Raw genomic sequence first — 16614 nt, forward strand, 5'->3', positions numbered from 1 at the left:
TAATCTGAAAGAAATCAGAAGTAATTCCTTTGGTAAAACTGCTCCTCTAGAATACTTTTTATTATGCTTCCTCTTTCTAAACTCCAAATAGGTGTGTTTTTGAGTATTATTAAAATAACTTTATAAAGAAGGAGTAACCAAAAGGATTACACTGAAATAAAATAGAATTCTGAATATTGTACAGTATGGGAAGAGATGATGCTATAATCCAGGTCAAGGTCATAATTTTAGAAATGTATGAAACACCAACATAAAGTATTAGCTAGATAGATTTGAACTCCCTCAGTTTCTTGCTGATCCTTGATTTAGTATCGCCAAGTGTGGCTGTGGCACAATCATAATTGGAAGATTATAAATAAAGAATCGGTATATAAAACAGGATGCTGCTTCCTGCTCCTCTTGGTGCTTTTTGTATGGATAAGATATGAAGGAGAAGAATGACTTTCATCAAGTTATTAATAATAAACAAAACACATTGAGGTTGTTCTCAGGATGTTACAAATGCATCAATATTATTTCACAGAGTATAAACAAAGGCATGCTGCTTCATTCTGCTATGTTAGAAAATACTGGCAGACTTCTCGGAAGAGCCAGCAGATTCTTGCTGTGTTCAGGTGCTGATTCCTGCTAATTCAAGGACTTGTAGACTTCTTAGCTAGGAAGAAATTCAAAGTTGTACCCTGACCATATAGTTTGGAACACCTGAGATTATTGCTTTTCAGCATCTCAACTGTTTCTTGTCAACCTGTAAATCTAAGAAGTATTTTGGAGTAGCTTGTATTGTGGAAGGTTGCTTTGAGATTTTGACTTGTTTTGAAATCAGATGAAAAAATATTTATCGCTGAGCAGAAGGCTAAAGTCCATGAGATGATTCCAGGGCTGCTTAAGGATAAAAATCAGTACTGCGTATTTTAGGCTTCGTATTGCTTTAAGTCACTTATTTTCCATCTAATGTGGTATCATTTGAACTTGGGAAAGCTGCTGGAAAGCACAATGAGTATAAATAAAAGCAACTTATTTTTCAGGAAGGAGTCAAATTCGGGTTTGTTTATTTATTTATTTATTTTGTTCCATAGGTTTTATTATTCTTACAAGCACATTGCAAATCTAGTCTGGTTTTTTTCCTCCATCTTTAAGAATTGGGCTAGAAAGGAAAACCCTGTCTGGGAGCTGAATAAGTTTTTTTCAGTTTGCATAGTAATGACTCATTGTATTTATTCTTAAAATTAGAAATAACAGTTTTATAATCCACTAATAGCTATGTAGTATTAATTATCAGCAAAGTTGGTAGGGATTTGCTTTTAAGTTTCCACAGTAAATTTTTCAGTTACAGTTTAAGTAGTGTTCCAGAAACGTATATGAACTAAGCTAGTCTCTATTCCAGAAACTATTTATGATAAGAGTTTCCCTGTGCTATCAGAAAAATAATTGTTTGCTATCTTTTGAAAAATTCTTATCTTTTCAGAAAAAATAAATAAATAAATATATAAAGAGCAATCCATACTGATTTAAGTGAACGTATTTAAATACTGCCTATAGATACAGGCGAAGTGACAACTAGAGTTTCAGCACTGTAAGCTTTTAATAGTGGCTGTGATATTATTATTGCAGATATGAATTTAGACTTCGAGTGTGATGAATCTTTATAAAGTGTAATTGAGTCATTGCTTATTTTCTTTTCATCCAGATTGCTGATAGACATTCCTTGTAGTGAATCTTCTTGGCCTAAGGTTTTTCGTGTAACTGGAGATGTTTTATGCAAAATTTCAGAGACAATTCTTACTCATTTTTTGTTGCTTTTAAAATGCATCAAAATTTAGTTAGCTTTTCTTTCTATTTCTAGTTTTTATCAATCAATTTATTAATGCTGAAGTGCTTAGTTACGGAATTCTGCAGTTTGAATGCCCTATAAGGTTTCAGTTTGTGTATCAATATAAAACATTGCATAACCTGTTGGAGAGCTTCACAGTATTTGATGAACAGTTGCACAAAGGTTGTATCTCCCTATTGTTTAAAATTATATCCTTGAAACTTCTCTTGTTAAAGCTAAAGTAGATAAAGAATGAAAAGATAGCAGTCTCTGTGTGACAGAGACTTTGAAATGGAATAGTAGCCTTTGACTTCGTAAACAGAAAGGGTCCTAAGCTCTGAATATAGCAGGAATTATACTAACGCAAGTTTGTTTGTTTTTCTTGACCTACATATTTCCACTGTATTCAAATCCCATCATTCTTTCTTGAAGTGTAATTCAAGGGTTCATCTTCTTTGAGTCAACAGAATAAAATAAAATAAAAATAAAAGCTTTTTTTTTCCTATTATAATTATCACAGTCTTTCCTTTAAAGCTGTATGTAAATTGCTGTATGTATTTGATTCAGAATCTTAATCATTTCTATTCTGAGTCAGATTTTTCTACTGACTTTTTTTTTTTTAATTTTTATTTTTTTATAAAATCACCAGGTTGCTCACAATCCCATCCAGCCTGGCCTTGAATGCTTCCAGGAAGGGAGCATCCGCAACCTCTCTAGGCAACCTGTTCCAGCGTCTTCTTAATACCTAGTTTTAATATACTTTGTTCCAGTTTAAAGCCGTTTTCCCTCATCCTGTCATTTATGATCTTATAAAAAGTCCCTCCTCAGTTTTTTGTAGCCCCCTTCAGGCACTAGAAGCTGATATGAGGTCCTCCTGCAGCCTTCTCCTCTCCAGGCTGAGGCTCCCCTGGACCATCAGCCTGTCCTTGTAGCAGAGGTGCTCCAGCCCCCTTAATCATTTTTGTGACCCTCCTCTGGACCTGCTTGGATGTCTTTCTTGTGTTGGGGGCTCCAAAACTGGGTGCAGAACTCCGGGTGGAGTCTCATGAGAACAGAGTAGATGGGCAGAATCAGGTCCCTCCACCTCAATCATAGAATCATAGAATGGACTGGGTTGAAAAGGACCACAGTTTCAACCCCCCTGCTATGTGCAGGGTCGCCAACCACCAGACCAGGCTGCCCTTGAATGCCTCCAGGGATGGGGCATCCACAACTCCTTGGGCAACCTGTTCCAGTGTGTCATCATCCTCTGTGTGAAAAACTTGCTCCTAATATCTAACCTAAACCTCCCCTGTCTCAATTTTAAAACCATTCCCTCATATTCTATCACTATCCACCCTAGTAAACAGGCATTTCTCCCTCCTGTTTATATGCTCCTTTCAAGTACTGAGAGGCCACCATGAGGTCTAATGATCACCTGCTGGTCACACTTCTCTTGATGCAACACAGAATATGATTGGCCTTCTGAGCCTTATCTGGCTTGTCAGCTTGCAGAATTTCATAGTTTTTCCTTGTTCTGTTCTTATTTAATTTTTACTTCAGTTGACGTTGTGTATATTTTGTTTAGGTGCATTCTGTAGAAATACCGTATTCCTTCTTCTGTTCAGGGTACTATAAATTCAGTCCTCTTTCTGGATCTTCCTTGAGCAAATGGAACTTAGAATCTGTTAGAAAGTTGTGTTTTTTAACTGTACACCACACAGATATAATAGTGAATAATATGAAATAATAATAATTGAAAACAGTACACACATTGAAATATAACTATAGAATGTACAATTTTAATTTTTAAATGCAAAAAAGGGAAAATTCGTTTAATACAACTCGTATCAATTCATATGCTGTATTTCTTTATTTGCTTTAGCACACACAATTAGTATGAAGAAGAGAACTAGAAAGTCTCCTATTTTTCTAGTGAATTTTTTCATTAGGAGACTTATGAAGGAATAAACTGGAATTGATTTGTAGGTTCTATATTATTGCTGATAAAGCATGCAGTTGGCTGTTTCCATATTTTTGTAAATCTGTTTTTTCCTGGAGTTGCTAAATGCACTCACTCATAGTTCAGTTTCTCTACTGACAGAATATACACTACAGTATTTATGCCATCAAGTATTATAATCTGAAACAGGAAAGATAATAAACCTAATTCACAAAGTAGAATTTATTTTTTTAGACACTGCTTTCCAGGAAAAAAATAACTTGATACCATCCAAAAATTTCAAAATATGCTATTTTTTTAATAAAGTTTAGCTTGTAGTAAGATATCATTGCAAAATTGGAAGAATGTTGATCAATCCTAAAAAAAATTGCTAGAAGAGCTGTTCTGTGGGGATTAATATAAGACATCTAAAATATACGTAATCTTTATAATTACCTACTTCTAACTCCTAGCGTTTCTACTATCAAAAGACATAGGAGATGTACTAATAATATGCAAAGACTTCATTTCAATATCTGTGCCTCAAGACTGCAATCAAGTGCAAACACTGTACAGAGATATTACCTTTGTTCTGTAGAAATATCTTCAGAGATTCCATCTCTTAGCTTCAGCTTCTGTCTTGGAGCTTTTCAGATAACATAAACATGATGCCTTTCCTCAATAGTCAATCTAAATATTTGTTATAATACAAGTATGGATGCGTTTTGTTTTTTTTTTTTTTAACAAGTTCTAGCTAGAATAGCATGTCACATTCAAGTGTATGAGAGCATACTCTACTCCTCAGCTGGGAACAAACAGCAATGAAGGGCTATGTGCTTCTGTATCTGGTTCTTCACATTGCATTTTTTGCTCCGTTTTTTTGCATTGAAATATAGAAGCACTTATGGTAATAATAATATAGTCATGTTAAAAAACACAATTATTTTTTATTTCTCTTTCATATTCTGCTTTTCTAAAATGCGTGTAATATGACTCTAGACAGATAATTATTTAATTTTCTGTGTTAGTACTGTATTTGCCTTAAAAGTTTTGGAGGAAAAAAGGCTTGAAGGTTGCCATGTCATGTTTACTTTTAAGAAAGAAAAGATTGAGTGAAAAGCAGTATAGTATATTTTCTCAGACAACTTAAATACTTATAAATTTGTCAACTTTGTTGCCCTGAGTTTCTACATTATAGACTTAAAAAGTTTATGAACAAAAGATTGTAACAGTTCAGAGATTAGAAAAAAAACAAACTGACAAACCAATTCACTAACTGCTAGCAATAAGATAGAATGAGAGTAATTAGTTCAAAAGGTGGAACTATACCTACATAAATTTACCTAGATTTTAAAAAAAAGTAAGTTCATGATATGAGCAGCAGTTTTTGTCCACCAGCAGGAGACAGTTTATCCAGTTAGCTTTAGCAAAAAAAAGTATGGCTACCGACTCAGAAGGCATTTTCTGTTATGTGCTGCTGTGAAGAACATAAATCTGGTAAAAGAGAACATCCTGTTTCTAAGAAGGAATATATTCTGTTAGAGGGGCCTGTGAAGTAATGAGACCTGTGATCTATTTTTTGCCCCCATGTCCGTTTGGACCAAGAGTATTTCTGTAGTAAATGGATTCTTGTGACAGAAGGAAGCTGGTGGTGGCAATGAGAGGTCACAAAAGATAAGGAAATCTCTTCTAAAATGTTATCAATACCACTAGTTGACTGGCATACAAAGCAGTGTAATGGGAAAATTATATACAGATACTTCTGTGCTATTGCTAGATGCCAAAAAAATAAGATGTGGAACTAGACTACTTCACGTCAGATTGAAATTCTGACATCATAACATTGAGACCTGGAGGAACAAAGGTGTCCTCTGGAATGAAGTGTTGCCCAGACGCTACCATTGCAGCAGTGGGAGAGTAGGAGTACGTGGTCAGAGAGTGGTACGGTATAAAAAGGATTTTTTAGTGTAGCACTGTGCAACTATTACAGGAAAATGGCAGCACTGTGTAATGTTTTTGGATAGAAGGCCTATACTCTGGTAATAAATAAGATATACTAAGAAGATGTCACAAAGGCTACTCAACTTATGTTCAGCTCATTGTGCTGGAGGACCCCACTTTTTCTGCAAAGCTGCTTTACAGCCAGTTGGCTTCTAGGCTGCCCTGATGCATAGAGTTGTTCTGGCAGGTCTTTGGTTTTTGTGAACTCATGTCATCAGCCTGTTTTCTCTGCCTATTGCCATCTTCCTGAGCAGCAGACCAGTCCTCCGTTGTATCAGTTGCTGCCTTCAGTTTTATACTGTCTGTGTACTTGCCAATTGGCACCCTTACCTGTATTTCAGTTGTTAATAAAAATATTTAGAAGCTCTGGTGTGGATTCACGAAGTTGTTGTCTTTAATCGCTGGCTGTCGCTTAGACTTCACAACAAGGATCATCACCCTTTGAGCCTGGCAGTTTTCCAGCCACCTCATGTACTTTGCACCACCAGATCTCAGCTGTTTGGCAGTAAGGAGATGGGAGACTGCCTCAAAGGCCTGGCCAATCTGGAGCATGTTGCCTGCTGCCATCATATTCTCATGGGCAGTGAAAAAAATACTGAATTAAAAGCCCAACTAGAATATGTACTGCAACTTCAGACATTAAATAAAATTAAAAAAAAAAAAAAAAAGCAGTCTTAAGAACATATGTGACCTTTAAGATAAGAAGCCAGCATTTAAAGCTTAAACTTACTTTGGTGAGAGCAGGAAGGCCAATAAACAGTGGCTGTTCAAATGCAGTCGGGAAGATGAGAAGGCTGAAAAAGCTAATTGAAGAATAATTTTTAAAGGATGCTTAAGCTGTGCTAGTATAATTTTCCTTAAATGATGTGAAAAATAAGCCAGTTAGGAAGCTTGTAGATTTGCTTAATGGTAACTGTTAAAGGATAGACTGATATTACAAGGCTATTAAAGAACAGCTCAGTGAATCTTTGCAGCCTTCCCTGCTGAAGATGTCAACCATTCCAGTGTTCCTCACAGCAGATAGATCAGATGCGTTAGATTTTTTTGAAGTAACTATACGGCAATAATGAAGCCAAGCAAGTAAAACAGTTGCTAATATTTTGATGTTAATATCTTCACACCCAAGCTAAAGTATGAAATTATTGAACTGTAACCTCGTTGTAAACAGCTACTGTGATAGTGGACTGGCAGGTTGCCACTGTTAACTCCCATCTGCAAAAAGGGCTCCAGAGGGAGCTCCAGACCAGTAAGCCTGGCTGCTTCCATGTATTGGAATATGGCAGTATTGTCTTTACAAAAAAAAAGGGTGAGAGGGAGAAGGAGAGGGAGAGAGATCAGTGAACACAGAAACAGGTAAACTCAGGGTTTTTTTTTTTTTTTTTGGAAGTACTCAGTGTGGCTTCCTTAAAGGGAAATACTGCTTCATTAACCTGCTGGAATTGCAGACTAGTTCCAGTAACCGTGTAGGTAAAATCTAACCTGTATTTTCAAAATGCCTTTGACAGATCTTTTTCAAGGCTCCACGTGAAAGGTTATAAATAAATCCCGTTTCTGTGGGATTGGAGGAAGGAGATCCTTTTAGCAACGGAATAAATTACAGGAATGGAAACAAGGGAGGTGTTGAAGTTTCCACTTCAAGGGTGGAAAAACAGGGCTGCAGAAACAGGCTTGTGCACTTTCTTGAAGTAACATCTGCTTTTGCTTCTTCTGTAGATAAAGATTTCGTACAGAATGGATCCAGCACTGGTACGATTTGCTTGGGCATTTCTCAAATTTATTCAAGACTTCAGTTGACTTGGATCCTGTATGACACATTGTAACTTCTTGTCTAGGCTAGCTGAAGTATTTCTAGTCTAGATAGACCCTAACTTCAGTTGAAGTATATTTCACAGAAAAATTAGTTTATTTGCAAGTGATAGAAGAAACCTACTCCTTTACTTATTATTTTTTTTTTGCTTTTACGTCTTCCATGACTTTAAAAGTTTTTGTGTTTATTAATTCTTTATAAAAATCTTCTACTTGCCACTTGACTAGCATGTAGAAGGGATGCATGGATATGTCTGTTTATGTGTGTATAAATGTGTTTATTCAAATGTGTTTTTGAAGATGAAAACTAACGTGCTTGGAAGGTAGAGCTACAGGCAGTGAGGATTCTAAGATAACCTTAATTCAGTCCCTTGCATTCATATAATTTTGAATATAGTATTTAAGCACACAGTTAGTGATTTTTTTTTTTTCTCAAGGGAACTTGCTATTCAGTACAGGAAGTGAGCATGATATGAGGAACAGCTAGTTTAGTGGTAAAGGCCATTGTAATATGTGTAATAGAAGTTAATGATGACTGAGGCATGGAGAAAGAAAGAAGAGCAAAGAAAGTCAACCCATGAAGCTGGGTGGTCCTGAAAGTAGCTGGAGTTGTGCACAAAGCAAGTTACCTTAGCTTTCATATGTTTCTTGTTTTCTTTGTACTCCATGTGAGACTATGGGGTATGAATTGCAGCTGAGAGATGTGCTAAACATACAGAGTGCTTCAAAAAAACTGTGCATAACCCTTTCCTTAAGTTAGCAGATATTTTGTCCTGATTTTCTGTTGTCTCATCTCAGAGGATTTTGTAAAGAAAATAAATCTCTTGTGAAGCGTTTAGGTGCTGCTATTGTTAGTACACCAGAGTAGGCTGCTAGGGGATTGGCAGTCCAGCCTTCAGAGCAAAACTGGAATAATGATGACTGCTTTCTCTCATTGTATATGTGTTGTATCCTGACCTAAAATAGACGGAATCTTATTGTTGAAATAGCCTGCAATTATAAAATTAGAGATTGTATCAGAAAACACATGTATAAATGAGCCAAAAGGAAGTAATACCATTAATTTAGCATTTCTCAATTTTACTTTGAAACTTTAGCTTTGTAACTTTAGCACTGTTATCATTTCATTACTTAAAAAGGACTAACTGAAACTTGGTGTATGTTACCACCAGAATTTTATCTGAATTTTATAAATTTATTTCTCTAAATTTTAATCTGCTCTTGTACCAATGACTCTTTATTTGGAATCTGCTCTTAATAAATTATTAAACGAATTTCTGAGGACTGTCAACTTATTCTGACAATATATTGATATGATTAATTTTGATTAATAGCAAACGTTTATGGTTGATTTATGGTTCTTACTTTTTTTTTTCTTTTTTAATTTACTCTTTTGAAGACTGAATCTTGAAGAGGAATTAGATCAGATGAAAGTACACCAGTCTGTGGGTAAGTTTGCAGTACAGCAGTTCAACTATGTTTAAAACAGGAGAGAAGTATTGTGTTTTAAGTGTGTTCACATGCTAAGAGAAATACTAATTTTAAAATTATTTTATCTCCAAATGGTAATTTATTCTTGAACATATATTTTGTAAGCACAAGGCCACACATTTTGTTTCAAAGCATTTTTCTCCTCAAGTTCTCTGCATGTCTGTGAAATCAATGACAATTTTTATTGTCAAAAAAGTTGAAATTTTTATATGTAAAATCTACATAAGAAATTTATATTTTCCGTTTAAAATATATTTATATTTGTATAATATTAAAACATGCTTATGCATTTGTGAAGCTTTTTCCAGAATCCGAAATGCTTTTGAAGTTCTGAAATACAGTAATACAGAAATTTCATGCTCATTCAGACTTCTTTTTATAATAGCTATCTCTCAAAGCTTGTGGATTCAAAAGGAAATCAAAATGTTGGATCTCTTGTAAGAGTTCATCATGGATACCTTCTTTTATATCTTCGCAGTCTGTACAATAGTTGATGGTTCTGTGAAGATAGGTAATATATTATCATTTCCTCTATCACTCTGATTCTATAAGTCATTTGCTGTTCTCGAACAGCCTGAGAGAAGTAATCCACAGTGCATAGTTACAGTCCATCTGGTTGCCAAATCTGTAGGGAAGTCCTTGTGTGCAATATTCTGCAAAAGCAGTAGAAGTATTCTGCTAAAGAACCATGTTTTGGCAACAAAGCCTTATCATTCTGTATCTCATTTTTCTGCTGTTTGTCTGTTTCATTTCCTACGGTAATGTTGACCACTTGAGTGAAAAACTAAATATTTTTTTCCTTTAGTTTGCTTTATGATTTACAAAAAAATAATGGAAATCTCCATCTGCTGAAGTTGGAACATCATTGTTTCCTTTTGTGTTACTTCTTATGTTTTACTGTCACAGTCACATACAAAGCTGAAGAAAACTAGCTAAGGTTTAAAATACCAACTTTTAAAAGCACTACTTTGTTTTTGCCAATGTAGTCATTCTTTGCATAGAGAGAAGTGGAAAGGCAACCAGCAGTGAAAAAAAGTCAAGGGCCTGCTGAACACTAACCATGTGTTTTCAATAAAACAATCAGATCCATGACACTGCCAGCTCTTTACATGTTTGATACTGTAACAGCTAGTCTTTTTTTTCCCCATTTTTCATTGATATTTTAAATAAAAATATATTCTTTTTATAAATGGACTAGTTCTGGCTTGGTACTGGTACAATTGTTGTTTTACTAGAACTGAGAAAAACTGTTCAGTTCCTAGTGAATTACTTTACAAAAATTTTAGATAGGTCTTCCAGCATGTGTTGTGATAGGTATTATTTAGATGAACGGGGTTGTTTTTTTTTGGAGTTTTTTTTCTTTTTTTTTTTTTTCCCCAAGTTAGAAAATCAACTCTGACAATATGCATTAGGCAATACTTTTTTTTAGCATGTAAGGCTGAACGAATTCCAGCCATTTTCAAGCTTTTACCAGTTTAGGTATAAAAAAGTACTATTCAGTCTGTAAAAAGTAGTAGTTTTCTTATTTATCCACTTGCAAATCCTAGGATGTTTCAGTGCTGTAGACACTTTCATGAGCTGGCTGATATTTTCTGGAAGAATATAGTAAAAAGACTGAGGATTGATGGTTATCTATGGATGTAATTGAAAGCTTTTGAGTTGTTCTTGCTCATGAGTTACAAAGATATATGCACTCTTTGCCCTAAAATAGCATTTAAGTTCTTTCCCAAATAAAAGTAAACCCTTTGATCTGTTATTTGGCATTTACTGAGAGACAAAATTTGATATGATCTGAATACAGTTTTTAACTTCCTCAGCAACTACATTTTCATTTCTAAAATGAAACCCAGAAGGCCAACTGTGTTCTGGGCTGCTTTAAAAAAGGGGTGGCAGCAGCAGGGAAAGGGAGGTGATTATCTCCTTCTACTTGGCTCCTGTGAGGCCCCATCTGGAGTACTGCATCCAGGCCTGGGGCCCTCAGTACAGGAAGGACGTGGAGCTCTTGGAGTGGGTCCAGAGGAGGGCCACTAAGATGATCAGAGGGCTGGAGCACCTCTCTATGAAGAAAGGTTGAGGGAACTGGGATTGTTCAGCTTGCAGAAGAGAAGGCTCCAGGGAGACCTTATTGTGGCTTTCCAGTACTTGAAGGGAGCATATAAACAGGAGGGGGAAGAGCTGTTTATGAGGGTGGATAGTGATAGGACAAGGGGGAATGACTTTAGAGTGACACAAGGGAGGTTTAGGTTAGATATTAGGAGGAAGTTTTTCACTCAGAGGGTGGTGATGCACTGGAACAGGTTGCCCAAGGAGGTTGTGGATGCCCCATCCCTGGAGACATTCAAGGCCAGGCTGGATGTGGCTCTGGGCAACCTGGTCTGGTGGCTGGCAACCCTGCACATAGCAGGGGGGTTGAAAATAGGTGATCACTGTGGTCCTTTTCAACCCAGCCCATTCTGTGTCTTTCAGCAGAGGTGGCAGCCATGTTCTGGGCAGCCATGCAGACAGTCATACCAAAAAATCTCAATCAGCTCATTGATGTGAATAGGTACATTACAAAAGTGAACTTTGTCTGGAGCTGAATATTGGCTTCATTGTGTTGGAAACAATGGTGAAAATGTTGGAATATCACCAAGTTTGCACCAGGTGGATCCCAGGAATGCTCATATGGAAATGGGAAGTACACTATATGCATGTTTGCCGGGAGCTATTGAACCAGTATGAGTCAGAAGGTGACAATTCCCTAGATCACATCATCAGCAACAGCGAGATGTGGTGTCACCACTACAAGCTGGAGTCAAAATGGCCGTCTGTGGAGTGGCGACAAGTGAATTCTTCATGGAAGAAAAATTTTGAGACACAGCCCTTAGTGGGTAAAGTGATGTGCATTATCTTTTGGGATAGGAAAGGGATGGTCCTTCTGGATTTCCTGGAACCCGGACAGAACATCTGACCCAACATCCTGACAGTGACTAAGCTGGAGGCTTAAACATACAGAGTCAGGCCAAAGAAGAAGATCTTTTTGTTGCAGCATAATGCCATGCCCCATAGCAGTTTGAAGACTGTGGAGCACATTTTTCTAGATACAGCGCCTTCATAGCAGATGTGAAAGAATAGATGACCTCCACTGATGTAGATTTTTATGAGCGTGGCATGCAGGCTCTTGTTCATTGCTGGTGAATATACATAGCTAATAGTGGTGCTTTGTAGCTATGAATTTGTTTTATCAAATAGTGTTATTCTGCTATTGTAATTTCCATGGAAATAAATAGGTGGCATTACTTTTGGAACAACTTACACGGCACTATTTATTGTTATTTTTTTAAAATGGATAGTTTTTTTCTCTGTAAAAAGGATTTACACAAATATTAGTAGGGAGCAGCAGTATCACAGTTCGGATACCATTTGTCAGTCGAACTACCTGATAATCAGATTTTGTGGCTATTAATTAGAAGCTAAGTGTTATGTTCCAAAGCTGGCAGTAGCTGGCAGTTAACTGTGTTTTCTCAGTGGGATATGCTTACTTACATAAGGCCATCGTAATTTGCCGACTGAAGATTGTGAGTTTTATGACTTATGAGTCTTCCTTGAGGAATAACTTGGAATTTTTTTATGTAGGAGAATGGTGGGTAGATCCCATGTCTTGCTGAATAGATTGATGTGATCAGTCTGTCTGCTGTCTTAGACAGACACACAGTTATAGGCAATACTGGTTGATTGCCTCCCTAACCAATTCCTGTGAACAAATATGTATCAATTAGAAGGAGGGAAGGGAGAGAAGAAGGCTGCGTAGGCCATTTATTTTTGCCTTGATAGACGGGGTTATGCTACAGTGACATTTGCCTTTTCTTTAATATATTTTGTTTCTGACTTCCATGGTAAAACTGAACATGTGCAGATTTTTCTGTCTGTTTTGCAGTAGTCATCTTTATTCTCATGCATATCATATGTTTATTTATAGGTAGTTTTGTAAATTGTATTTTAATATATCCACATAATAAACATAACACCTTGTGTGCTTTGATCAGTTTCTTTGACTACGGGAAATAATTTTTCTTTTCAGTGAATTACAGTAAATGCTGATATAAAAACTACAACAGGCATTCAAATGAGTGAATATTTAGAAAAAGATGAAAAGCATGTTCATATTATCTTTGTGTGTTACTTAGAGAGTGTTGTAAATGTATGCAGTACCACTGTGCTGGGGGACTGTAGTCTGAAATAACATGGGAACTAACATATTAATATCAAGGTAAAGGTACATATTCCCCAGATGCGTAGTTTTACCTTTTTCAGCTTTTATTATCTTTAGAATAGTGCTCCATTTATTTCATGAATACAGAAGTATTAATTGGCCATGACATGTTCCAAAGACAAAAGAAAGGTCTAATTCACTCTAACAAACTTGTTAGTCACTGTTTATATCAAGAGGATTGTGAATCTACTGAGAGTAACACTGTTTTCTTCTACACTTGCTTTGTTTATAAATCAAAAGTTTTTAAGTGACCTGCGGTGTCTGCTTGTAGTTTGAAATGATACTTCTAAAGCAGCTTTCACTGTATGACACAGATATTTATCCCTTAAGATTAATTCTTAAAAATAATTTGGGGGAAGAAAAGAAATGTGAATATTGTGTTCTTTTTATAGTGTTGAATTTTTTTGTTTTATCTTGTTTTTTTGTTTTTGAACATCTTTAATATTCTAAGAAAAAAAACTCATTCTGAGGTGTGTAATTGCTTTTTTTTCTTTAAGTAGTGAGAAATTTGTGAATGGTAAGCTTTTAAGCAAAATCTAAATACAGTATATTTTACTTCTGATTTATTGTATATATTAGTACCAGTAAACTTTTTGTTACCATCCTGTTGAATAATTAATTCTTAAATTATTCTTTTAGTGGGATTTTTAGAACCTAAAGTACATAGCTTTATCTGAGAGCGATGCATAGAGTAAATTTCATTCTCATTACTTCTATCAATTTCTAATTGTTATGAATTCACAGCATTACAGTCCAATGATTTGTGTGATTTATCTGGTGAAGTACATGATCTTTCACTTATCAAAAAAGGAGTTTAAAGTTTTCATCCATCCTAATTCTGTTTGCTTTGTTCACCAATCACTCTGATCCTCCTAGCAGGGGACGAGACCTAGAGAACAAAACTCGTAGCAACTGTGTAGATAAAAAGGCGATGAATTCTGCTTTTAAGGCATAGAGGGAATAGTCTATAAAAGAATAAAAATGGGAATGAAAGTACAGCGTCTTTAACCTGCAGATCTATTGTACCTTTGAAAAGGTTGTACTCTTAAAAAAAAACATACTGTGATGCTGCAAAGATTCGTAATTATGTGACAGAGCACTTTGAAAAGAGGTCACTCTTTAGAAACTGACCAAAAGGCTTGTCAAGAAAATACACCACGTTATAAATAATTGCAGAAGAATGGATTTTCTTAAAATATCTAGGTATTGTTTTAGTGTTATGCTATGTGTCACAATGTATTATTTATTCTCTGATAGAGATTGTATTTTTTATACATATTTTTATATATATATTTATTTTCTGGTAGAGTTACTTTTTAAGCTTAGTGAAGATGATGGGGTCAAGAACAGTACTCCAAAGAAGAATGTGGAAGCCAGTTCAGATCAGAGGTTACAGAAGGTAAGATAGCAAACTCACCAAACAGATCTAGATTTTAACTTAAGAATCATATGTATAAGCTAACACCCATGCATTCAGGCCTCAATTTTCATTTTATAATTGAAAAATATGGATTTCCAAAATTGTGTCAAAAATGAATTCTACTGAATTATCTGTGTGTATATCATGAGAGATAAGCATAGTAAATTAAAAGAATTGTTAGAGCTAAAATGTTAAAAACTAATAAATGATCTAAATGTTGCACATGTTTAGCATTTACCGATTCTAAGTTCAAATGTCCTGAGTTCTTTTGATGATTATTTAACTTTATATGATATCAGATGTTAATCTCCACAGATCTCTTGCTACAGAATAAAACAGATGAATAATGGTGATCAATTCTTTTCTTGTTTTATATAAAATTTAGAACAACATTGCATCTGCAAATATTTTTAAATACGTGGGTTTAACTCTTTTCACAAAATAAATTTAATGTTTGGCTTAGCAAATAAGTGTATTTAAACTTTACTGCTCAACATTCTACGTGTTTCACTTCATACACTAACAAGATGTTCTTAACTAGTTGCTGTTTGTATTGACATTTATAGTATACACAAGTAGTTTAGTATGTTAACAGGTGTTCACTTAAGAGGGCTCACTTGTATTTTACCATATGTCTTATTCGCTGTGAAGAAAAGACATCCTTCAAACAGTATTATACTTTTAGTTTCTCAGTTTGCAAAACAGTATTTGTTTTATTACTTATAAATCTTTAAAAGCATGCTTAAATCAAATAAGCACAAATCTATAATTTCATATGTCAGTTTGGGTATGTCTATTTATTTTTTATTTGTGAATTAACTTGTAGGAAGTATGGTAATTTACAGCAGATGATGTGATTGCATATACTTGTAACACTTGCCATATGGTCAGGCAATGAAGGCTGTCATCTCGTTATTACTGAATGACAAACATCATGTTAAAATAATAACACACAGAATAGGAAGTGCTCACATTCATTTATCTTAAGGTAGAGTGAGTAATTGAAATAATTTGAATGCTACCATCTGAAATGTCACACAGTTTATGCTTGGTTATCATCTATATCTCAAAACTATAATTTTATTTGCCAGGTACTACATAATTTTTATCTCTATGGATATACAGAATTACGGTGGTACCTTAGGGATAAGTATAGAAGCTACTCATTGTTTATTTTCTTGCACTTGTCATACATGACTTTAAGTGTTAGTGAGTGCAAAAGGTTGCATTAAAGAACTCCAAATAATAATAGAAGAATCTCAGTTTAGGAATATAGTTGAAGAAAGGTACTAGTATTGCTTAGTAGTGGAGAGCCAAAGAAAATCTATGAAATTTATCATAAATCTTGATTCTGTTGAAGTATTTGGAAAAAAATATATTTATATTCCTCATTTCATCTAGCAAGATTATGTAAACATGATACAGTCTACTCATTATGGGAATGCTACAAATTTCTGTCAAAGAACACAGCATAGTACATGTGTTCATACTGGAACGTCTGCTATCGAAGTTATAAATAAATTCAGTATCAAATTCATAGATACATACACAGTTTAGGTAGCAGCTTTTGCCCTCTCTATATTGATAGTTCTCATTTATCTGAATCATATCCATATCCACAATATGTACCCATGTATATCCACTTCATAAATAATTTTCTAGGTTTTAAACACATAGGCGAAAAAGTCTTTGTAAATACAGACAGCATTTCTTGAGAAATAACATGCTTTTGATATTTGCAAACTCCTGGCCAGTCCTGTCACTTAGTTACACTGTGGATGTGGGATGTCAGAACGTGCTTTGAAATTTTTTAGCGCAATGAAGTGATAGAATTGGCCAGTAATTTACAAGATTAATAACTGAATTAGCCATGTCCTGCTTGAAAAATAGCCTTTTTCTTTCAATTCCTTAAA

General features: G+C 35.1%; 1 protein-coding gene across 2 annotated transcripts in view; it reads left to right on the forward strand.

The window, feature by feature from the left end:
* The window catches only part of CNTLN (centlein), a 183985-nt gene that overhangs the window by 100202 nt on the left and 67169 nt on the right, over positions 1 to 16614 (forward strand). For both annotated transcript variants that reach the window (XM_085213135.1, XM_085213137.1), the window contains exons 14-15: positions 8938 to 8987; positions 14589 to 14680. In XM_085213135.1, the coding sequence (XP_085069261.1) occupies positions 8938 to 8987; positions 14589 to 14680 (142 nt within the window). The remainder of the gene's footprint in view (positions 1 to 8937; positions 8988 to 14588; positions 14681 to 16614) is intronic.

This window comes from Meleagris gallopavo, chromosome Z, assembly GCF_905368555.1.
Source record: "Meleagris gallopavo chromosome Z, MGAL_WU_HG_1.1, whole genome shotgun sequence".
Lineage (NCBI taxonomy): Eukaryota > Metazoa > Chordata > Aves > Galliformes > Phasianidae > Meleagris > Meleagris gallopavo.